This window comes from Orbicella franksi, chromosome 8, assembly GCF_964199315.1.
Source record: "Orbicella franksi chromosome 8, jaOrbFran1.1, whole genome shotgun sequence".
Classification (NCBI taxonomy): Eukaryota; Metazoa; Cnidaria; class Anthozoa; order Scleractinia; family Merulinidae; genus Orbicella; species Orbicella franksi.
In genome coordinates this window covers 1,471-27,544 of record NC_138152.1, presented here as the reverse complement: position 1 = coordinate 27,544, position 26,074 = coordinate 1,471, and the positions used below count along the sequence as shown (strand labels likewise).

The following is a 26,074-nucleotide window of genomic DNA, read 5'->3' as shown; positions in this document are numbered from 1 at the left end:
CAGTGGTTGCTTTTGGACACCCTTTAGGTAAGGGTCAAGCCACTTAATGGATAAATTTTTTAGATAGATTTTTTTGTTCATTGTTATGTAAATCTCCCACTAAATTGTAATAAATAAAGTCTGCATACAGGCCAAGTGGCCCACCAGGCTGGAGCTTATCCCGGTTTTTGTAGTGTGAAGCAACTAGGGGTATTTCTACTCCCCCCTGGATGGGATGCAGTCCATTGCAGGGTTTTCCCCAGCATTAGGTTCGCCGGTACCCATTTATACACGGGGGTAGAGAGAGGCACTGTGAGAATAAAGTGTCTCGCCCAAGAACACAACGCAATGTCCACGGTCAGGGCCTGAACCTGGACCACTTGATCCAGAGACGAGGGCACTAACCATGAGGCTACCACGCCTCCCACCCTTTAGGTGGCTGAATTTGCTCTCCGTTAAAATTACTTTATAAATTATAAATAATTATTTATTACATAATTGAAAATAGTTTTCAACAGAGTGCAACAACAAAAATCAAGAGGAACACTGCTTTTATTAAGAGCATTTTCTTTCTTATTAAGTCCACTGAAATACTGACTACCATAATGTAGCACATAAAAGGTAAGAGGAGACATTCTAGCCAGCAGTCTCCTACTGATACAGATTTTACAATTTTTGCTGAGTTATAAATAACAATCTTTAAAGCAGCAGGACATACACGTAGTAGAAGTACAGCATGATAACCACCATTTTAAGAACTGAATGGAAATTCAAAAGGTATAAGCTGGAACAGTTAGGACAGCTTATACTTCGAATAAACATTGCAAGATTTGTATTTTATGAATAGAGACAGATTAAAACATTCAACTTTTGTGTTCCTTAATGATGGGTTCTAGGAGTTTCATTTAATTGTAGTCCTAATATTAAGACTGATTGCGATACTCTACACGTATATGTTCATGTATATGAACATGGTATAGAACTGCTAATTTTAAGCTTCTGTTATATAATTTCTGTATTTCAGTGTAACGCTATAAGTTCATTTCTCGAGTTAAGTTTTGACACGCATAGCAAGTTCAGATGGATTTCAATTGTCAACATTCTTGACTTTAAGAAACATATATGGATAAATTTCTTAAGTGTTTCCAACTCTGTAATTATACATGCAGCCTGGAGAGCCATTTTATATGCTTGCACCCAATGTATTTTGCAAAGAGTGAGTTTCAAAAGTTCAAGTGTCAGCTGACTTAAGTCTTGAAAACATCTTATTCTTTTTGTAAGCAGGAGAATTCCACATCCATCTGTAATTCTCAGATTAATTCCATGAAGTTTAAATGGTGATTTGTGTTGTTAAAGCCAGTTTCTACTAAGTCTTTTGATATTATTTTTGACGGCTAATAAACCTGTATAGCATCAGTAATGTTGTGTTAATAGTAACATCTGCTTACTGTCACTTGCATATCACACTGTAGTTGTTATTGCAGTGTTCATCTGGGTTATATGCACATGTACAATAGTACAACTTGCCTAACCTGCAATACACAATGAATGTAATAGTGACACATTTTAAAAGGGTATAAATGATTATATGCAGAAAAAATATTGTATTTCTTTAATTTGCTTTCCTTTCTATTCTCTCCCCCCTGCTGCCCCAATAAAAATAAGCTACCTACCTAACTAAGGTTCCAAGTGATATTTCTTGCTTTTCTGGAAAGGGTTAAGAAAGAAAATGCTAGCTATAATGCCGTGCTCTCTCTAAAGAAACACTGGAGTTAAAATAATTCTTTTAACCTAGAAAAAAGGTATTGTCATGTACAGCATCTGTAAATTTTGGTAGAGTTACATGTAATTTTGAATCTCTATGAAGACTAGGAATTTAGGGACATTAATAGCACAGTAAATTCAAACCATTCTTTGTTTCTGCAAATAAATTTTCTGACTGTTTTGCTGTGTGATTTAAATAGTTGCTTGATACATTTAGACACATGTATTTCTTTGGTATGTAAAGTTTCCAAATTCAGCTAAATTATATATTAATAATGATCTCATATGATAAATACAGGGAAATATTCAAACAACTTTCATGAAAATGTAAATAGGTTTATGATCACTGTAGTAAGACTCCAGGGTACCTGCTAATTGTACACATTGTAATACATTGGTATATACATGATCTATCTGTGTACTGTAGTCAGTAGTAAACTGGTTAATCAACTGAGTGTATCCTTTGTCTGTTATAAGATATTTTTCAGAGCCATTTGTTCTGAATTTGCCTGCATTAGATCAGTATTGAAATGCCCAAGCAGTACATTCGGAGTTTTAGATTCTGTGAATACTAAGTCATGAAGATGAGTAAGAGGATCAATCAACTGTGAAATTGTAACTAGTTTTCGATCGATAGATACCAATGACATTAATATTTGGAATTGGTTGGCTCAACACCATTACAGTGATTTCCAAATTATTAATTAAAAGTTATATCTGTACGGAATTTTAGTACAATTCAAATCATTCTTAATGTACAAAGCAGTTCCATAGCAAGTTCTTATGTTAGACTGATTAAAGTCATTTCTGTAAAAAGTTAATTTACTAAGCTGATATGTATCATCTCTATCTAACAAGCAAAGTTTTGATCCAACAAAAATGTTGTCATCAGCTTCTTGAATGTTGTAATCACTTTGTACATCATCTAGGTGGAGGTGGAGAGATCTAACATTCTGAAACAAGACTGTTTTTGTTTGGGGTGAATCGTCAGTCCGTAACACTGCTTAAGGCACAAGGCTTACTTGTGTTCTTAGTCTGCTCATTTCACTTTTAACTTTCTCACTAACCTTTAGTTTGTTTTCATTCAAATTAAAAATATGCATTGCAGAGCTGTTTCGTACATGGCTCAAGCCAACATAATGTATGTGCTCTCTTCTGGATACTGGAAAATCAACAACTACCTCATTTAATGTGTCGCCTTGATAACGGTGAATAGTCTTGGAAGCAGCAGGTGTAAGTGGAAATTGGCGCCGGAGAATTTGGACCTCACTTTTTTTGTTGGCTTAAAATTGTCTTGTTACTTCCAATACTGGTGTCCAATTTCTATTTATAGTTGCCTTGTATAAATGTGCATTTTCTCTAAGCTGGTTTCTGCCTATGTCAGGATGTGGAAATGACACCCAAATAATAATTGGTCTGATATAATTTCAACTCTGTAGTCTCTCTGTTCTGTGACACACTCTGCACCATTGGTGAGCCCGTCAGTCACATCAATGTAGTTGTCAGTCATATTTTGTTGCAGTTACTACTGACATGAGCAAATATAAGCCCATTGTCTTTGTTGGATCATCTGGGATTTTGTTTTTCATTTGTTTCTTGAGATCATCAGAGATGTCCCCGATTACAATGTCCAAAGCATTAGTCTGAGCTTTATCAGCTTTAGAGAGGGCATACAATGCATTGTTGTGAGCATGTACGGATGCATTTTTAGTAAATAAATGTGCCATGTTCATATTGTAATTATCTTGTCCAGGCCTTACATTCAGAAGTCTTTGTTTCAAAATGGTTATATCATCTTCAGAGTGCTTTCACTCTCTCAAACGATCGAGTTGCTGAGCAAATTCTTTGTCATCTCTTTGTCTCATTATCTCTGTCAATTCAACGAGGATGAAGTACTCTGTCCAAATTTTTGTTGCAAATTCATTACAGCCAGATTAGGAATTTTCAAAGATCCACTTATCAAAAACTTGCTTAAGCTGGAAAAGATCTCCAGCAGTTACCAAGCTTATTCCACCAAATGGTTCATTAGTTCCAATAATTTGTTGTAATCTTTAAGTCAAAAAGTTGAACATGCCACTTTCAACCATAGAAATCTTATCAATGAAAATCACCCTGTTTGTTTAGTTTTGCTCTAATGGTATTCAGTCTATCACTGTCCAGTGCAAAATGCTCAAAATCTCTATTGGCAGGTATCTTAAAAGCAGCATGTAGTGTATTGCCTTTAATGCTGAATGCTGCTTTACTAGTTGGGGCAGTCTTAACATTTTTCAGATCATCTGGATTTTCTCCAGTGATACTATTTAGAAATCTGATAAGACATGATAAAAAACTGTCTTTGTTTTTCATTCAAAGAGCGGTCGACCCTGCACCAGAGCTACTTTCCGAATGAAATAATCCCCCTCGTATAAAAGGCGTAGTAAAAAAAATACGACACAACAAGGAGACTCACCTTAGGTTCCAGATGATACAGAATTCATGGCCCATTGCATTGTTTCCTCCTCCGGGTGACATTTTAAAAGACTTTTTGTCCTCGGTCGTGACATGACATCGTCGCTTTTTAACATCGTAGCTTTAAAGATTTCGAAACGAGCATCGTAGCTTTCAGGATTTCAATGTCCGTTGCCGAAGCTAGTGTTCCTTAGCTTGATAATTTTCCATTTTACCACTCCACGAAGGTCTCCTCAAAATGCCGCACAAAAATGGTATAGTATGTCCTTCTAGTCTTTCCATGTGTATTTGTCGCAGCTACTGCTGATTAGCTTAAGAACTTTCCATTTTAAAACTCCACGGATTGAACCAAAACCCATCTTCGTGCCGTCTTAACCGCCATGTATAAACTCCCCTGTATAAACTCCGTGTTATAGGACAAAATTTCGCCTTTCTTGTCCCCCCTAAAACAAGCCAAACAAACAGTACGAAGTGTCTGGGACAAAAATTATACTTAGCAGGGGAGGGATAGGTGAAAACTATTTAATCCAGTTTTAATGAATAAATTAATCACAATGGACTGAGTGAGTGAGTGAACGCCATCCGACTCCCTTATAAGCTCATGGATGTCTAACATCCATGAGCAAAAAGGTAACCGAGACCGCCTTACTCGCAGCGTACTTTTGACCGACTTTGGGCCGATTTCCAGGAATTTGGAGGATATTTTCCAGTTTCGGGGACTCTGAACTAAATACTGATGGCCTTGGTTTTCAGTGAAATGGGCAGAGGAAAAATATTTGAGCGCCCGATTTCGAGCTTTTAGGCCGAAATATAGCTTCACTTATTTTAAGACTAAAAGGGTAGCCGAGACCGCGTTATGCGCAGCGTAATTTTGAACAACTGCGGGTCGATTTCCAGGAGCTTGGAGGAGATTTTCCAGTCCCAGGGACTCTAAACTAACTCATAATGGCCTTGGTTTTGTGTGAAATAAGCGGAGGAAAATATTTGAACGCTCTTTTTCGAGCTTCTAGGCCGAAATATAGCCGAAACCGCCTTACGCGCAGCGTAATTTTGAACAACTTTGTGTAGATTTCCAGGAACTTGGGGGATATTTTCCAGTCTCGGGGACTCTAAACTAATTCGTGATGGCCTTGGTTTTAAGTGAAATGGACAGAGGAGAAATATTTGAACGCTCGGTTTCCAGCTTCTACGCCGAAATATAGCCCCACTTCATTTTAAGACTAAAAAAGTAGCCGAGACCACCTTACGCGCATCGACGGTAATTTTGACCAACTTTGGCTAAATTTGTCGGAACGTCAGGGATATTTTCCCGTCCCAGGGACTGTAAATGAGCTGGTGATGGCCTTGGTTTTCAGTGAAATGGCCAGAGGAAAAATATTCGAACGCTCGGTTTCGAGCTTCTAGGGCGAGATATAGCCTCACTTCATTTTAAGACTGATAGAGTAGCCGAGACTGCCTTGCGCGCATCTTGATTTTGACCAACTTTGGCTCGATTTTGCGGAACTTCGGGGATATTTTCCAGTCCCAGGGACTCTAAAGTAGCTGGTGATGGCCTTGGTTTTCAGTAGAATGGACAGAGGAAAAATATTTGAACGCTCGATCTCGAGCTTCTAGGTTGAAATTTAGCCCCAGGTCACTTTATTTTAATCCTGATTGAGTAGCCGAGACCGCCTTACGGGCATAGGGATGTTGACCAACTTTACTCGATTTGCCGGAACTTGGGGGATATTTTCTAGTCACATGGACTCTAAACTTAACTTGTGATGGCCTGGGTTTTAGTGAAATGGACAGAGGAAAAATATTTGAACGCTCGGTTTCGAGGTTCTAGGCCGAAAGATAGCTCCACGTTACTTCATTTAAGGACTGATTGAGTAGCCGAGACCGCCTTATGAGCATCGTGATTTTGACCAATTTTGGCTCGATTTCCTGGAGCTTTTCGGATATTTTCCAGTCCCAGGGACTCTAAACTAATTCGTGATGGCCTGGGTTTTTAGTGAAATGGACAGAGAAAAATATTTGAACGCTCGGTTTCGAGCTTGTAGGCCAAAATATAGCCCCACTTTATTTTAAGACTGATAGAGTAGCCGAGACCGCCTTACGTGCATTGTGATTTTGATCACCTTTGGCTCGATTATTTTCCAGTCCCAGGGACTTCAAACTAACTTGTGATGGCCTTGATTTTCAGTGAAATGGACAGAGGAAAAATATTTGAACGTTTGGTTTTGAGCTTCTAGGCCGAATTATAGCCCCACTTCATTTTAAGACTGAAAGAATAGCCGAGACCGCCTTACGCGCATCGTGATTTTGACCAATTTTGGCTCGATATGCCGGAACTTTGATGATATTTTCCAGTCCCAGGGACTCTAAACTTCATCGTGATAGCCTTGGTTTTCAGTGACATGGATGGAGGTAAAAGTAGCCCCACTTAATTTTAAGAGTGAAAAAGGTAGCGAAGACCGGCTTACACGCATCGTGATTTTGACCAACTTTGGCTCGATTTCCCGGAACTTGGGGGATATTGTCCAGTCCCAGGGACTCTATACTAACTTCTGATGGCCTTGGGTTGCAGTGAAATGGACAAGGAAAAACAATTGAACGCTCGGTTGAGCAACTATGGGTTGATATCCAGAACTTGGATCATATTTCCCAGTACCCGGGACTCTAAACTGGCACGTGATGGCCTTGGTTTGCAGGGAAATCGTCAGGGGAAAATTAGTGCACGCTCGGTTTCGAGCTTACAGATTTGTGCTCGGTAAAAGGAGTGCCTACTACTTGACTCACCTTTCACGAGTTAAAGTTCGCTTTATCACTATGGTAATGAAGGAAGTAAGGTACTGAAGCACCCGTTTCTTAAAATACGTATTTGTAATTTGCGAAATGGAGCACTTGTGATCTTTCGGCTATAACTCGCTGTTAAAAAATATCACTGCATCCAGTTGTATGTACGAAGTGTTAAATAATCTGAAGCAATAAGTGTTATATAGTACAGTCTTGGAAGGACTCGGTTCTCGAAATACAGATCTTCGAATTTACAAATTTCGGAGTTCCGCTGTTTTATTCCTTTTTAGGTTTTCGTACAGAGGAATTTTACTGTTTTGATACTTGATACGTTTATTTCGGTATAGACTTGTTTCTTTCGTTTTGTATCGTTGTGTAAAATAAAGGAAGCCCTACAAGGGCTTGTATTTACATCAAATTGTCTAATGGAGGAGTGTGCTTGTAGGTTCGTACAGAAAATTTTCCTTTCCACGAATGAAAGGAATCTGTCGTATCGACAAACTTAGATAATGGTAACATGATGTTGTGAAATATCTGTGAGTCGTAGTAATTATATGCAATTGTGGAATGGATAATTTCGCTTGTCATATCTTGCATGAAATTCTCGATGGGACGAAAGTTTCGAATTGGTCGTTTCGAGAAACTTCTATTGGGGTACGCAATGTCATGAAATATTTTTAAGTCGATGTTATGACATGCGATTCTCGAATGGAGAACTCTGCTTGTGTTATTTGCCTTTCATGTAATGTAACGAGTCGATAACATCAAAAACCTCTGCTTGCGTTATTTGACACCCAACAACTGCTACCCAAACTTTAATGTTTACAAAGCAAAATCTATTGGCTTTTGTTTGCAGACCATCTGTTTGTTGAAAACGAAGACAGATCCTTATATATAAATTTTTTGTTGTTAAAATTGTTTACAAGCCATTACCCAACGCATAATTATGGTTTGTTTCGTGGGTTAAGCGGAAATAACTTGCTCGTTACTTGAATTAATTTTTTCGCGGCTGTCAGAAATCGAACTAGCCAACGTCGCTAATGAAAATAGCACATTGTCAGAAAATATTTTAACGCATCTTTTAGTTCTTTAATAAACTATGCTCCTAGCTTATATAGTATATGGAGCAAAGGAGGGAGTATGATGCTGATAAACATCCAGTGCTGTTCGTGTCGAATAACGACAATGCATCTACAGATAGGCGAGACGCGAATTCTGTTTACATTATTTAAAGTCAGCCGTATTTAGTTGATAGACTCGCTGTTGTTAAAATTAAAAGATTTACCAAATGGAAGTTCTATTCAAATTTTATTTCGTGCCAGATACTAGTTAATGTCTAGAGATATTTTTATTTTTGATGAAGGCCGGTAGCTTGATCTTGAGGATATTGTCAAATTTTCATCTGCCGCCAACCTGCGGGGTTAAGTATGATGAAATTTGAGCACTACATCAGAATTAAAGACTGACAGTGAATTTTTTACGTTTCCTGCTGTGAAATTCCTTAAAATTTTCTTATAGAGTATATGGAGTGAGGGGGCGATAATGCTGCTAAACATCCAGTGCTGTTCGTTTCAAATAACAACAGTGCATACGCAAATAGTGGTGACGCAAATTCTGTTTACATTATTTTTATTCAGCCGTATACAGTTTATAGACTCACTGTTCCTAAAAATCAAAGAAGGAGTACTAAATTGAAGTTTCTATGTAATTTGTATTTCATACCAGATACTTTTCAATGTGTAGCTATATTTTGTTTGGTGACTTACCGCTTTAACTCGTTCTTGAGGATAAGTAATTTCCATCCTAAGATAAACACATGTCACCAGAAGTTGAAAAACAGACAGCGCAAAAAAATAAAAATGCTTTTTCCTAGCTATTCCTAATATCTGACAGTGCTTTCAGCCTTTGAAACCGTCCTCAGCATCACTTTTCCCTGCAAATAAGACGATAAATTTTCTCAAAAGTGGACAGGATAAAATGTACCACTAAGGTAAGCATTTCTGTGGAAATCAATATATATGCACAAATGTCCGAATGGAGGTGGGTGGGGTGGTGGAAGATCGGTTGAAACAGATCAGGAAAGGAGGCTTTCTAGGGCTTTCTAGGGCTTTCTAGGGCTTTCTAGGGCTTTCTAGGGCTTTCTAGGGCTTTCTAGGGCTTTCTAGGGCTTTCTAGGGCTTTCTAGGGCTTTCTAGGGCTTTCTAGGGCTTTCTAGGGCTTTCTAGGGCTTTCTAGGGCTTTCTAGGGCTTTCTAGGGCTTTCTAGGGCTTTCTAGGGCTTTCTAGGGCTTAGGGTTAGGGTTAGGGTTAGGGTTAGGGTTAGGGTTAGGGTTAGGGTTAGGGTTAGGGTTTAGGGTTAGGGTTAGGGTTAGGGTTAGGGTTAGGGTTAGGGTTAGGGTTAGGGTTAGGGTTTAGGGTTTAGGGTTAGGGTTAGGGTTAGGGTTAGGGTTAGGGTTAGGGTTAGGGTTAGGGTTAGGGTTAGGGTTAGGGTTAGGGTTAGGGTTTAATCTTGATGGGACCAATTAAGAATGAAAACCAACATTTGTTCACCCCAGTCTGAAATTCAGACTTTGAAAAAATTTACCCCTCCTTATTTCTGCAACAGCAAACTTTTTTCTGACATCTGAGCAATTTACATTTCATTCTGTTGAATGTAAACAAGTCGAGGACATTATAAATGCAATGCCTTCTAATAAGGCTCCTGGGATTGATAAAGTGCCAACTCGAGTCATTAAAGACTGCCTGCCGATTATACTCCCTTTTGTTACATCAATCATCAATGCTTCTCTTTCATCTTCAACATTCCCAGGGATCTGGAAAACAGCCGAAATCACACCTATTCCCAAACAAGGCAATCACGAACTTCCTAACAATAATAGACCAATTTCGCTACTACCTGTGTTGTCAAAGGTCTGTGAAAGAGTCGCTTATAATCAGTTTGTCACCTATTTGACAACAAAGAAGAGGCTGACGACAAAACAAAATGGAAGCAAAAAATGGCACTCTACTGAAACATCATTACTTCGCACGACTGATGCATTTCTTAAAGGAATAGATAAAAAGAAATTAACCGCCTGTGTTCTCCTAGATATGAGCAAAGCGTTTGATAGTGTCGACCACCAAATACTGTTACGAAAACTACAAGACGTTGGCACCTCAACTAGTGTGCTACAATGGTTTAACAGCTATCTCACAAATAGATATCAAGTTGTACGAATTCACTCCACTGTTTCCAATCCAATACCAATTGAATATGGAGTACCTCAGGGTAGCATCCTGGGCCCCTTATTATCTAGTATATATGTTAATGATCTACCGGAAGCTCCACAGAATTGCTCTACTGAATGCTATGTAGATGATACAAAATTGTTTGTTTCTTTTCATTCACAAGACACCCAATGGATTGTTGAGGAGATGAACGAAGACCTCCTCGGTGTGCGCAACTGGTGTTTCAGAAATCGGCTATTACTAAATCCAGACAAGACGAAATTAATTGTTTTCGGGAGCCGACAGATGACTTCGAAGCTCCATGATTTTCGTTTGTCTTTGCTGGGAAAAGACATCTCCCCAAGACAATCAGCCAAAGATCTCGGCGTGATTTTGGATTCGAACTTGACATTTGATGATCATATTAAGACCACAGTATCGGAATGTATCGCACGCCTCGCGCAAATTAGCCGTGTCAAACACTGTCTTGACAGAACGTCGTTGTTAACCGTGATAAATGCCTCGGTTTTCAGTAAGTTGTACTACTTCTCGAATGTCTGGGCAAATACCACAGAGAAAAATATAAGGAAATTACAGGCTGTGCAGAACTACGCATGTCGAATCGTTAGTGGCGCGAGAAAGTACGATCATGTAACTCCCCACTTAAAAAGTTTGTCTTGGTTACCCGTTACGGACCAACTATACTACCGCCAAGCTACCATGGCTTTTAAATGCATTTCTGGACACGCCCCCAAATATCTGACGTCACAATTCATTACCCGCGAACAAGTTACCAAGCGTACAACTAGGAGTGGCCAAAAGCTTGATATACCTTTTTTTAAAACAGCCTCAGGACAAAGAACATTTTATTACAGAACTATTGGACTTTGGAACAATCTAGACCCCTTTTTAAAATCAAGCTGTTCAGTTCAAGTTTTTAAACGTATCTTAAAGAATAAGCTTTTCAACAATTTTGTAAATACTCCCTAAACTTCATTTATTTTTAGTATTTTTCGCGACTACAAAGTTTAGATAATGTTGTAAATGTTTTTTTTAAATTTGATTAATTTTGATTGTGTAGTTATAATAATAATAGACTTGTATAGCGCTAGAACTAGACAAACATACTCAAAAGCGCTTTACATTAAGTTAAAATAAATGAATAAATGGAAATCACTAAACTTTAAAACTATTACAACAACTATGCTAAACTTTAAAACTATTTCCACAAGTCAAAAGCTTTCTTAAAAAGAAATGTTTTCAGTTGCTTTATTAGTAACTTAGTAATTTAAGTAATAATTACTTAAATTACTAAGTTTTACTAGGCTTTTCAGTTTTACTAGGCTTACTAGGCTTTTCAGGAACAATTATTGTTCCTGAAAAGCCCCATTGGGGAGGTAACAATAAAGTAAAGAAAAAAAAGAAACTCACCAACAGCAGAAAATCTCCGCTTCCTTCCTTGGTGAGGTGCGGTCGGAAGTCTTTCACATACATACGCAGAATCTGGCAAAGTTCGTGGTCGTTCTGAGGAGAGAGTGAGTGAGTTCCTCATTAGTAATGCTAACCCTTTGCCAGGCTTCGGTTTCCATTCACACCATGACAAACCACAACCTAGAGGACAATGAGTGGTCCTTAAACGTACAAGTTTACATCGAACTAAAACCATTTGGATCCCCTTTTCGCTTTGTTTATTTCTCTCAAAAAAAGTAAAAAAAATTAAATATAACAGGGAAAACCAGAAATCTAACCTCCAACGCCAATTCATCCCTGCCTGAAAACCGCCTGGTTTTGTAATTATGAAAGTGCAAGATGACTCCATCGTCCTTCATCACCACAGCGTTTCGATCTTTAAAGCGAGCCTGATCAAAGTCGTAACCATTGCCAAGGACTTCCAGCGTTCGGATTTCCAGGCCTCGGGATGGCGGGATGAAAACATACAGGCTCACCATTACCAGGTCACAACATTCTCTGGCCTTCACTTTCATCGGACCAGCAAGCTCAAAGCGTTCCCGTTGTGTCGCTACTGTTTTCACAACCTGGTCCCTGAGGAAATAAGGCAGAGAAAATGTCATTACCGTCAAATTAGCTGCCACCAGCTATGACTTTTGTCCATCTCCGAATGAGCACCCCCCTCCCCTCCCCTCCTGCATTTTGTGGATGAGTAATTAGAGTAAAATAAATTCCCTTTCTCTTGCCTGGTGTATAAAAAGTGATCAAAGAGAAACAAACACAAATCAGACTCACCAAGGAAGCCAGCGATTTTGCGCTTCAAAGTCCTCCTTGCTGGATGGACGGTCGAGGTCGCCCTCTTTTTGGAGCAGGGTGGCTTGAACTCTCAACTGCTTTATGATCGCCACATTATTGAAGTTGGGCGCATCTTCGCGATGCAGAAATTTGATCGGGTACAAGATCGAACTTATGTGATTGGAGACTGTCGCTGAACTGCAACACCGCTTTTCCTGGGGAGAAACAATCGATTGAAGCAGCGGATGAATTTTGCGAACTTTGCATTTCAATTCGATTCAATCATAAAAGCATACGGCCTGGATAATTATATTGTCGCACCACATTCCTGGTTTTGACATTTGCTGTGTGTAATGTTGGCAAGTATGATCCACCATACTCTGAACATAATGTTCTGGACTCAATTTCAGCCACGTGAATTTGCAAGTGCAAATCTGCAGTTTTATAAAGCTGATGTGACTTATAAAACAATCACCACCCTTGTTATCAATACCATTTTGTTTATTTATTTATTCATTAAACTTTTTTTTTCTCGGAGAAATAAGCTCTACAGCTACCCTTGTAAATTCGAGGTGAAATAAAGGTGATGCATTTATGTACGTAAAAGCCAAAGATCAAAGACACAAGTAAATTCAATTTGAAAACAACAAGTGATATAAAAATACGAAATATTACAGTGACGAAATATTACACCACACGACAAAAAACAAGCCAATTATTTTGAGATCAATCGTATTTCAACTGTGTTAAATTAGTGGCCGCTTAATTCTTTTCTCGGCAGTTCAGTAGCAGCTGTAAGCTTGTGTCGTGGGAACAATTAACAGCGAGGGAGTCGCTTTAAATTGTCGTAAAGAAAACGACTTCGAACGCAGTTTGGAACAAATAAGCAGAAGAGAATTTGTCAAAGACTACAACCTAGATAGACAATCCATACATTGACAAGGACTCACCCACTAAGACAAGATCTGAAAGCATTTTCCCGTCTGATTTAGCCAAAACAACTTTTATAATGGCGGCCACACGTCTGTTGTGGAATTACGATCGAACCCAGACCCCAGCAACTCAAGCCCAACTCGCCCTCGCGGGACACACGCCCTTTTACGCGGGATATTTTGATTTACGCAACAAGAGAACCTGCAAGTTAATTTTTCGCCGAAAACGAAAACACCCACCTTCAGAAATTCCACGTAGCCTTCGATGAACGTTACTCGCAGGAACACTTCTGGGCTCAATTCTCGTGTATCCATCACACTCTGCGCGTATCCCAGAAAACCTAACATAGAGAGGGGACAATGTTATACGCATTCGTTTTTGGTCTTCTTTTGATTTTTCTGTTTCGACTTTTTTTTTTTTACGATCGCTAAATCGAACGACTACAAAGAACGCAAAAACCGTCCTTGCGTAGGTAAAACTGACTAGAGATTAAAGACGAAAAATGCGTAATATCGGCCAAGACAACACAAAAGAAATTTTTCGCACCTCCCGTTTGAAAAACCGCTCGCGTCTTCCCTTTTTCCATCACACTCTGCGCGCATCCCAGAGAAGACAATGTTTTACGCATTCGTTTTTGGTCTTTTTTTGATTTTTTGTTTCGTCTTTTTTTTACAATCGCTAAATCGAACGACTACAAAGAACGGAAAAACCGTCCTTGCGTAGGTAAAACTGACTAGAGATTAAAGACGAAAAATGCGTAATAGCGGCCAAGACAACACAAAAGAAATTTTTCGCACCTCTGGTTTGAAGAACCGCTCCCGCTCGCGTCTTCCCTTTTTCCCACGCTTGTTTGAACTAATATTTGAATTAATCTAGAAAGCATTGGCCAAAACACGCTTTAAGAACGAAGCATTTACAGCCGCGTATACCTTTTACCGCAATCAAACGCGCGCGTGCGGCCTCTGTGAGCGAACTGAGTAAAAGACATACAACAACATATACATACCAAGTACTCTTTCTTGGGCTTTGTCGTAAGTCGAAGGGCAAAGCGGGGCCTTCTGCCTTTCCAGATTTACTCTCTGCGTGAAGTATGTCTTTACCGACGCCAAGAAAGCGCGCATCCTTGCATTGAGATCACGGATATTTAGCGCATAAGGACTCCTCTTTCCTCCAACTGGCAAGGGAAATGTAGCATGCATGTTTCCACCACCACCGAAGGCTTCTGTCTCCCCTCTGCTGCCGAAGTTCTGCTGGTGCTGTTCTTCCAATTCATTCTCGTCTAGCTGATCTCCATCTGTGGGATGAAATCGCTCTGAACCGAATTTTGGGGCTTCATCGTTAGAATCGCTTACTTCAGAGTCTGAAGCACACCTGTCCATCAACGCGTCGTCTTCTAGGGTTGCAAAGGGCGGCGCTTGCTCGATGGCCCGTTTTGTCATAGGGGGTTGTGTTTCGGTCCATGCCTCGCCATCAGAGGTACTACTAGAACTGGATTCGTAGGAAAGCAAAGAATCCATTGCACGTATTTCACCTATCGACACGACAGGACGCAAAACCACGCGCTAAAAATGCTTGTCTCTATGACACTCGAGGTTTAAATACCCCACGAGTAGACCAATCAGAGTTCAGGGCGATCTTGGGCGAGGGAGACCGGGAATGAATTGGATGACGTCACTAGAAAACTATAAATCTATTAGAGATCAATAACATTTTGAACCAACATCTTGTTCCAGATTGGACTCACGTGACTAGAGTTCACGCGGAGGATATTGCAATATGTTGGTATTCTTTATAAAGCTTAAATCACAATAATCGCACTTCTTTTTTTCTGTTTAAGTATTTCTTCATGGTCTCTATTTAGTGGAATTAAATATCATTTTATTTTTTGCACGCAGGTGAAGAATTTCTCACATGAATTAATAAACGGAAGTCGACGAATCATTCTGGGTTTCGATCTCGATTTAAAGCGCTTCATATCAACTTCTTACCTCTCCACTGCATGCTTCACAAATACCGGCTTTAGCATTAAGTAGTAGTTGCGCTGTCAATTCCTTTTTTAGGAGTCGAGCGGCGATTTTCGACTTAAGATTTCCAACTCGTGACGAACGACGCTGTTTAGCTTGGTTGACTTTAAACCGCGGACGAACTGGGGGCAAGAGTTATCGTGATTGGTCGCTCTGGAGTATTTCAAACCAAGAAACCTACCGGAGGCGTTATTTTCAAAAACGCAGGCTCTGAAGCAAGTTATGATATGGTCGATTTGTTAACTGTTATTTTCAAGGTGAGTTTACTCTTTCAGTATGAGATTAGGGTTACAATGGTTTATATCACTGGGTCGGCTGGGTGAGTTAAATTATTTAAGTTTACATCTTGTTCTTTGTTATTTTTATCAGAATAAACTCGAACTGATCAAATTATGCCTACTGGTTTTAACGGTGATGAAAACCCTGGTAAGTTGAACACTGATGAAATATTACATGATAAAATATTAAATGATAAAATTGATTTTCATGCTGTGAAACCTTATTTTCTTCTGTTTTACATGTGTCAAAATCTTTTGAAGGACAAAGGTGTAACACAACAGACACTTTTGTGATGTAAATCAGTGGCCCTGTATATATTATGTGGTTTAGCCTGCAAATGAATAACTAATATTGAATAACAATGTTTTTTTTTCTTTATAACCAATCAAACACACATTTTGAGGACAATTTATTCACGGGTATATTTAAACATAATTTCTTGAAAATGATATCCACAGAGGGGGGCGTGGTTACTCTAGAAGGTTTTACACGGGGTCTGCTCTTAGGGTTTAGAGACAAGACACACAAGAAACAAATGCCTTGATGCTTTCTATGTATTTTTATTGATGTATTTATTTTTGGTGGCTTTGAGGAAGATAAAATTGATTTTCATGCTGTTAAACCTCATTTTCTTCTAGATGACAAAGATGGCAGGGATTCAGGAACTGAGCCTCCATCAGGTAAGGCAAATGTTTTTTAAAAATAGCAAAGCACCTGTATTGTGTATGGATGTCCTTTTGCAGCTCTTTGAGAATCCACGGCATGAGAAATAAGGAACAATATCAAATGTTTTGCCGATTGTTTGATAAAAATCAATGAAATGTTAAATTGTCTGACTTGACAAGAGTCCAACTTGTAAGACACAAGTCCAAAATACAAGTTGCACACATTTTGAGGACAATTTAATCACAGGTATATTTAAACATAATTTCTTGAAAATGATATCCACAGAGGGGGAGTGGGTACTCTAGCAGGTTTTACACGGGGTTTGCTCTTAGGGTTTAGAGACAAGACACACAAGAGAAACAAATGCCTTGATGCTCTCTATTTCTTTTTATTGAGTATTCATTTTTGGTGGCTTTGAGGAAGGTAAAATTGATTTTCATGCTGTTAAACCTCATTTTCTTCTAGATGACAAAGATGAGGGGGATTCAGGAACTGAGCCTCCATCAGGTAAGGCAAATGTTTTTTAAAAAATAGCAAAGCACCTGTGTTGAGTATGGATTTCCTTTTGCAGCTCTTTGAGAATCCACAGCATGAGAAACAAGGAACAATATGACATGTTTTGCCGATTGTTTGATAAAAATCAATGAAATGTTAAATTGTCTGACTTGACAAGAGTCCAACTTGTAAGACACAAGTCCAAAATACAAGTCGCACACATTTTGAGGGCAATTTATTCACGGGTATATGTAAACATAATTTCTTGAAAATGACATCCACAGAAGGGGTGCAGTTACTCTAGAAGGTTTTACACGGGATCTGCCCTTAAGGTTTAGAGACCAGACACACAAGAAACAAATGCCTTGATGCTTTCTATGTATTTTTATTGATGTATTCATTTTTGGTGGCTTTGAGGAAGATAAAATTGATTTTCATGCTGTTAAACCTCATTTTCTTCTAGATGACAAAGATGAGGGGGATTCAGGAACTGAGCCTCCATCAGGTAAGGCAAATGTTTTTAAAAAATAGCAAAGCACCTGTGTTGTGTATGGATTTCCTTTTGCAGCTCTTTGAGAATCCACAGCATGAGAAACAAGGAACAATATGACATGTTTTGCTGATTGTTTGATAAAAATCAATGAAATGTTAAATTGTCTGACTTGACAAGAGTCCAACTTGTAAGACACAAGTCCAAAATACAAGTCGCACACATTTTGAGGACAATTTATTCACGGGTATATGTAAACATAATTTCTTGAAAATGACATCCACAGAAGGGGTGCAGTTACTCTAGAAGGTTTTACACCGAATCTGCCCTTAAGGTTTAGAGACAAGACACACAAGAAACAAATGCCTTGATGCTTTCTATGTATTTTTATTGATGTATTCATTTTTGGTGGCTTTGAGGAAGATAAAATTGATTTTCATGCTGTTAAACCTCATTTTCTTCTAGATGACAAAGATGTGGAGGCTTCAGGAACTGAGCTTCTATCAGGTAAGGCAAGTGTTTTTAAAAAATAGCAAAGCAAGGAGGCCGGAGCAAGTAATTATCTTCCAAGCAAGGCAGCTGTTTTAAAAAAATAGTTGAACTTGTGTTGTGTTGCAATGATGCAATACATTTTCTTGCTCAGAAATTACAACACAGTTAACATATTATGTTAAAACTGTGAAACCTCATTTTCTTGTAGCCAAGCCTGGTAATGCTTTGGAAAACCAGCCTCCTTCAGGTAAGGCAAATGTTTAAAAAGGTAGTTGCACCTGTGTTGGGTATTTTATTTCTCAGTGTTGAAACTCAACTAACATGATATAAATCACCAAGTGAACCTTAATTGCTTTTCTTAGAGCTTATGATTTAAGGCGTTTCTGAACTTGACGTCCCACTTTCATCCACTGTTTAATTACCTCATGATTTATTTGCAGATCTCCAGAAATTACAAGCTCAAAATCAAGGTACAATATCAAATGTTTTGCTTGTTGTTTGATATACATGAAACAACAGACAACAAAATTTTGAACACAGTTAACATATTGCATTAAGCTAATTTGGAAAATCTTTTTTTTTTTCATGATTTTTTGCAGACATCCAGAAATTACAAGCTCAAAATCAAGGTACAATATCAAATGTTTTACATGTTGCTTGATATACATGAAACAACAGACAACAAAATTTTGAACACAGTTAACATATTGCATTAAGCTAATTTGGAAAATCATTTTTTTTTGGTTTCAGAGCTATCTGCAAAACTGAAAAGATCCACTGGTAAGCTTGAATTCTTAAGCAGTGATTGTCACGAAAATCACGAAATGGCCAAGGGAAATATCTGTTGTCACCATAAACAAAACTGAAAGTTTAGTACCCTACATCAAAAAGAAACTTGCTGTTGTGAAGTTGACAACATGTTCCCTTTAGCAAACCTTTTTCAAACCATTTTATAAGATGGGAACGAAACCCTTCTTTCGTTCTTGTGATAAATGTAGGTGGTCTTGATTGTGTATTATCAATTAAATTTTTTAAACGGTGATTTAAGATTAGTGACATTTTCAACTAACTCAATATCCTTTAAAGCCATTTTTTCCGTGAAATCATGAAAGTCAATTCTCAAGAAATTGGCCTTTTCTTTGTTTTTAAACAATACAAACATAGAAATAATATAAACATATGAATAATTACTCTGATTACTTGTGAAATCTCTACTTGATTTAAGAGGACTTATTTGAAAAGCCAGCCTGAATTCCTAGCTCCTCCAACCAGGCTAATATTTCAGCCCGAGCTAAATACACGAAATTCTCACACGTATGTACCTAATTTCTTTTTCAGCCCACTGCTGGTATTGCAAAAGGAAAGGACACATTCGTACTGAGTGTAACTTCCTCAAGGCTAAAAGAACAACAACCAGTGAGAGCCCTGAATACATTTCAAGGGGGAGGGGAAGGGGACGGGGCCGTGGATGGAAAAGAGGGTCGGGCAGAGGGCGGGGCAGGGGGAGTGGGCAGAAAATGTTTATCAATGTGGGTGGTACCTCAGTAAGCCTTTACTTTTAGTTTTGGGGATTGGGTTTTGTTGAAGGTAATCTTGGCTAAAAGAACTGGTCTCTTAAACTGACAGCTAATCCAGCTAAGGGTTCATAAAGTTTCTTGCTCTGACAATCTTAGTACCTGGTCTTGATAGTAAATTGTGATGTCATTCTGCAATCACAGCTGTCCAAAAAGGCAATTTTTCCTTCAGTCGCAATGTCTACTGAAAACAATAAGATGCACTGTTACATCTCAAAATTTAGCTTATGTTTTATTGTAGAAACACTAGAGCACAAGTTATTCCAAGCAGTCAAAAAATTAACCCCTTCATGAAGTCAACAGACCTTAAAATTGGGAAAAAACCTGTTTTTTTAGCTAAGATTTGCTTCAACTTGGGAGGGACTTCTATAATAACATCCCACTGCTGGTATTGCAAAAGGAGAGGACACATTCGTGCTGAGTGTAACTTCTTCAAAGCTAAAAGAACCCCAGGCAGTGAGAGCCCTCAATACATTTCAAGGGGGAGGGGAAGAGGACGGGGCAAGGGGAGTGGGCAGAGAATGTTTATCAATGTGGGCGGTACCTCGGTAAGCCTTTACTTTTAGTTTTGGGGATTGGGTTTTGTTGAAGGTAATCTTGGCTAAAAGAACTGGTCTCTTAAACTGACAGCTAATCCAGCTAAGGGTTCATAAAGTTTCTTGCTCTGACAATCTTAGTACCTGGTCTTGATAGTAAATTGTGATGTCATTCTGCAATCACAGCTGTCCAAAAAGGCAATTTTTCCTTCAGTCACAATGTCTACTGAAAACAATAAGATGCACTGTTACATCTCAAAATTTAGCTTATGTTTTATTGTAGAAACACTAGAGCACAAGTTATTCCAAGCAGTCAAAAAATTAACCCCTTCATGAAGTCAACAGACCTTAAAATTGGGAAAAAACCTGTTTTTTTAGCTAAGATTTGCTTCAACTTGGGAGGGACTTCCATAATAACATCCCACTGCTGGTATTGCAAAAGGAGAGGACACATTCATGCTGAGTGTAACTTCTTCAAAGCTAAAAGAACCCCAGGCAGTGAGAGCCCTCAATACATTTCAAGGGGGAGGGGAAGAGGACGGGGCAAGGGGAGTGGGCAGAGAATGTTTATCAATGTGGGCGGTACCTCGGTAAGCCTTTACTTTTAGTTTTGGGGATTGGGTTTTGTTGAAGATAATCTTGGCTAAAAGAACTGGTCTCTTAAACTGACAGCTGGTTTGGTTACATGTTAATACTCCAGCTAAGGGTTCATAAAGTTTTTTGCTCTGACAATCTTAGTACCTGGTCTTGATAGTAAATTGTGATGTCATTCTGCAATCACAGCTGTCCAAAAAGGCAATTTTTCCTTCAGTCACAATGTCTACTGAAAACAATAAGATGCACCGTTACATCTCAAAATTTAGCTTATGTTTTATTGTAGAAACACTAGAGCACAAGTTATTCCAAGCAGTCAAAATATTAACCCCTTCATGAAGTCAACAGACCTTAAAATTGGGAAAAAACCTGTTTTTTAGCTAAGATTTGCTTCAACTTGGGAGGAAGGGACTTCCAAAATAACATCCCACTGCTGGTATTGCAAAAGGAGAGGACACATTCGTGCTGAGTGTAACTTCCTCAAAGCTGAAAGAACAATGCAGAGTAAATCTTATAAATATATGTTTGATGTCACTTTATGGTACCTATAGTTTTGAGAATAGCTTTTGCAGAAACGACCATGTATTCGCTGTGTTACACTGTAAATCTGCACAGAATTAAAGCGTGAGTGTGTAGGTTTGGCGAAACTGTGACAGTCCCCCCCGGTTTTGCTGGGTGGTTCTGAGTAATAGTAATAATAAATAGTAATAATAAAATAATAAATGAACACAAAAATATGCCAGTAATTAAAAATAAACGTATAAATAATGATAACTCCAATAATAGTGAAAATAATAGTACAAGACAAGTTTCTTGCTCTCACAATCTACAACACTACAGTCAATCTCACACTACAGCATCAAGTGTGTTGAGCCAGCAAAAGACAAACAGTGTTATGATTTAAGTCATAATGTCTTTTAGCTAAGATTTGCTTCAAGTATCTGCGTGCCTTACACTTTTCCGTATCTTTTTTCCCACCAGTCATGTTGTCAAGGAAGCATTGGTTACGATATGGTTTCTCGCTTATTTTTAACAGAAGATTGCCTTTATTCTGATTTGATTTCAATCTTGTATGAGAAGAAGTTGATTTAGATATGATCTCCTTTTTCTAAAGATTATTTTTTATCTGTATAGACTTCCTTATGGCTGGAGTGACTGTTTTCTTCATCGGTTGCTATCGACAATCGATATGGATCAAATTGTTAATTAAGCAAATTGTTCATGGATTCAATGAATATTTCGTTAACAGTGCACCTCACCTTGCTCAGAAAATAACAGCTAACACCAACTGATCATTCAAATACCACTTGAAGGGAAATTACATGGATTTAGTGCTCTTGTCACCTGACTGCCAACAAGACCGAAATCAAGAAGGAATTAGAAATAACGACTGCGATCGATAACAAAGAATTTGCCAGTGATTAGCCATCTGATCGAAGAATATTGTCATCTGCGTCTACACTTTTAAGTCGGCAAACGACTATCATAAGTCATCACACCAACTATCAAAATTAAAAGATAAATAATAAATAGTAATAATAAAATAATAAATGAACACAAAAATATGCCAGTAATTAAAAATAAACATATAAATAATGATAACTCCAATAATAGTGAAAATAATAGTACAAGACAAAGCATCAGTTTTAAAGCAGTTGATAGATACCACAGCTTACTAAGTGATGAAAAAAAAAATACCCAGTGTAAATGACTGATTTTAAAAACTTATTTCTCGATCGAGTCACTCTCGTGGAAAATCGTCATGGTTATGATTAATTGTAAACATCCTTCATCCGAAACATGTAAATTTAAAGGTTGTGTGGTCTCTTTTCACTGTTTGATTCCACCTCTACACGTTTAAGTCGGCAAAAGACTATCATAAGTTACCACACCAACTATAAAAATTAAAAGATAAATAATAAATGGTAATAATAAAATAATAAATGAGTACAAAATATCCCAGTAATAAAAAATAAACATATAAGTAATGATAACTCCAATAATAGCGAAAGTAATAATACAAAATTAAAGGATAACTGAGCATCAGTTTTAAAGCAGTTGATAGATACCACAGCTTACCTAGTGATCAAAAAAAATACCCAGTGTAAATGACTGATTTCAAAAACATATTTCTCGATTGAGTCACTCTCGTGGTTATGACTAATTGTAAACATCCTTCATCCGAAACATGTAAATTCAAAGGTTGTGTCCCCTCTTTTTTTACTGTTTGATTCCACGTAAATTTGGCAAGATTAACTGGTGACAAGCAAAAAATTATACGCCCTGACATGTCTCAAATCAGGGCTGACTTTCGACGCTGCTTAGTTTCATTTTTTTCCGGCGATCGAGACAGTACAAACTTAGAAAGCACTGTTTACCTGAGCAGAAAAATCCTCAAAAGTGAACTTGCCGCCATTGGGATCAGGATCGCGTGCCTTGCAATCAGCGGTAGGTCACGACAACCTCACGTAAGGCCTACCGAAAAGTCTCCCCGTCCTCAGATGAATGTCCCAAGAAATGTAATTATTACCCTCACTACGATTATTACGATCATTATTACAGGTGAATTTATGAAATTTCATATATTTGAGCTTCCCCTTCAATGTGTAATACAACAATATTATTAGATTCGGTGTTTGTGATATCCAGAACAATCAAGATCTCGGTATCCGCATATCACAAAAGACCTCGTCCAATGGCAATTATTGTTCACCATTATTATCGTGAGGATGATGGTGCCAGCAGAGAGAATTTACATTTTGACGGTCCAAGTCCACAGACCTGATTTCTCGTTCTTCCATAACTCGATAGAAACATGGCACACGTTTTCAGTTTCTTAAAAAGGCCATCTTCGATACATCAACATTCTTACATGGCATTCTTACATGGTTCTCAGGACAAACTTCTCAAATGTTCTGTATTCTTTTCGGGATCGGGACAGGAAAGCAACTCAAAAATAAAAATTTTGCAATTTTGACCTGAAAACCTCAGAGCCATGTTAGAATATCGATACATTGAACGCGGCCTATCGGAACTTTAGTAAAAGAGGTACTTGTCGCTACCGTATGGCAAAGACAATAGAGGCGCACACAGAATTTACTGTAAGGCAAACCACCAACATGATTTAATCAAGTCCTTCGGGAGTGAGAACTAACTTGATTACATGGTACTTTAAAATATTCTGATAAAAGTATACAACTCCTGAAAAAGGCATCAAACCAGGGTGTGTAGTCTGCGATTTAATCCCGACAAAATTCAATTCCGACTTTAAAAGCGAACTGGTTGGAAAATTCTTAAATTATGGCAACACTGGAAACATGACTGAGAAAGTCCCTCCATTTGTCATCACGTTGGAGGAGCCAGCGTTGCTGAAAATATTGTCAATTAGCTAGCCTTTCATGATGGCTTCAAGTCCTTTTGGAGTGAGAAGTAACTTGATTCAAAGTACTTTAAAATGTTCTAATAAAAGTATAAAACTCCTCCCACCAGGGGCCGGCATTATTGAAAATATTGTCAATTAGCTAGTCTTTCATGATGGCTTTGTGGATCTGCCGTCTCGACGTCTGAAGCCGATAAACTCCCGGGCGATTTTTGGCTGCTTGGACTGACACCGGAGTCAGACTACCAACGCTTTCATACCACTGTTGGCCGTCGAGTTCCAGTTTGTACATGTTTGCTGATACGGCTTTGTACCAAAGCAAACTGACCTCTCCATTTTCCTGCACACAATGAACTTGGGCAAGGAGAATTTTCGGGGCATTCACAGTGCTGGTGTCTTCTACACAAGCCACAAAATCTCCCGGCTGGAACTGACAAGGCTCGACTGGTTGTGCGGCCACGACTCCCTCTTCCTGGCTTCCCTCTGCAAAGTCCCTGGCCAGGTCGACAGCAAGCCGCTTTCTCTCATTGCAAGTACGTCGGTCATAAGTCTGCTGTGCTTGTCTGGTTGAATGTCTCAGTGCGGCAGCCAGCGAGGATTTAAGCGCGTCGGTACAGTTGCTATGAGAAACAAACAAAGAAACAAACAATTATTTTTCAGACAGGAGTCCACCGTAAAAAAAATTCGGCAACACGCAAAAGTTTTAATATTTTGTCGATCCCAAAGAGAGGATTTGATACAGTAAAAACCAGTGTGTAAGAACCTAGGGATTTAAGAACCTTCAGGCAGGAATTTGCTTTTTTAATACCCCAAAATATAAGACCCTGTTTAGCCAAACAAATTCCAACAGGTTCTTACATGTGGGGTTTGACTAGTTAATTTGAATATTTTTTTCACCAAAAACCAAAAAGGTGATCAAGAGTTTTGAAAATTGAATTGTTAAATGAAACTCAAAATGCACAATGTATGCTAAATCTGAACTGTTATTATGAAACAATTATTGCTACAATTTACAGAATGTATCATTTCTATGTAATCTTGGTCTTGGTTCAAATGCTCCATGCACGTATCCTCTTGCAGTTTGATCATACATTTTATATACAGTACTGTATCATTGATCAATTAATGTTGTTGGACATTTGGCAACATGGGTACATTAATAAATATTTATAATGAAGAACAGACCAGATTTTATACTACTTTCTGATAATCAACAACAACGTCTACTCTGTAGAAATTAAGAACCTAATTAAGAACCTACTTAGCCTAAACTGTCAATAAGTACCCCATAACACAAGAACCTGTTATGCCAAACTCTGAAAAAAGTAGGTTCTTACACGCAGGTTTTTACTGTACCATATCCAGCTCAGCTTTCTTTTTTGGGACAAAGGGCGTTCCACAAATCAAGCTCTCGAGAATCTGACTTTTAGTTTTACGGATCTGGAAACGATGAACGAGTCATCGAAACATCATTCCAAATGATCGCCACCAATCTTTACTCTCAATTGTTCACTCAAACCCTCTGTTATTATGAAACAAAAACAACAACAACCGCAAAAGCCACAATGCCTATATATTTCACAGGAAAATGTGGCCTTCAATCAGCAGAATTAAAGATGGTTTATAGATCACTTTTAAAACCAAAAAATTAATATGACTCCAAACGAGAAATTCCCCCACTCCGAAGAGGGACCCTGACTGAATACAAATTGGAAACTGGAGTAAGCAAATGAGAGAATGCTGCATTCTGTAGGCCCATGATTAAAATAGTCTCATCAGAAAACGATTTTACTACGGAACCTCTTATTGACAAATTCTAAATCTAAGGAATGTCAACTTACTCTTGAGAATAGGCCCATGTGATGAATGAGGACCGAAGCATGTTCACCGAGACCAATTTTCCAGTAAGTCCATAAAACACATTCTTCAGGTGGGCAGAGAATGCAGCTGAAGTGAAGGCATCTCCATTTTTGTTCTGTAGGCAAAGGGGAAACAACAATCAATTTATTAAAGTGCCACTATGATGAAATTCTCCATATCCATTTTCTTACATTTTCGTACAGAATAGGTGTTTCCTAGATATCTTGCCAAATTTCAATCAGTTACGCACATTACAACTTGCTCTTTATGGACCTTTATTTCCAAGAATTTACGACCACCATTAATTTTCCTTGTTCCAAGTCTTGGTTGAGA

General features: G+C 38.3%; 1 protein-coding gene across 1 annotated transcript; it reads right to left on the bottom strand.

The window, feature by feature from the left end:
- Positions 1-23,458: 23,458 nt before the first annotated feature.
- LOC145495774 (uncharacterized) lies at positions 23,459-25,856 on the bottom strand (the record flags this gene model as incomplete). Its single annotated transcript, XM_081475362.1, has 3 exons — positions 23,459-24,524; positions 25,238-25,321; positions 25,723-25,856. Coding segments are annotated over 3 exons (719 nt in total), but the record flags the coding sequence as incomplete, so codon positions are not given.
- Positions 25,857-26,074: the final 218 nt, after the last annotated feature.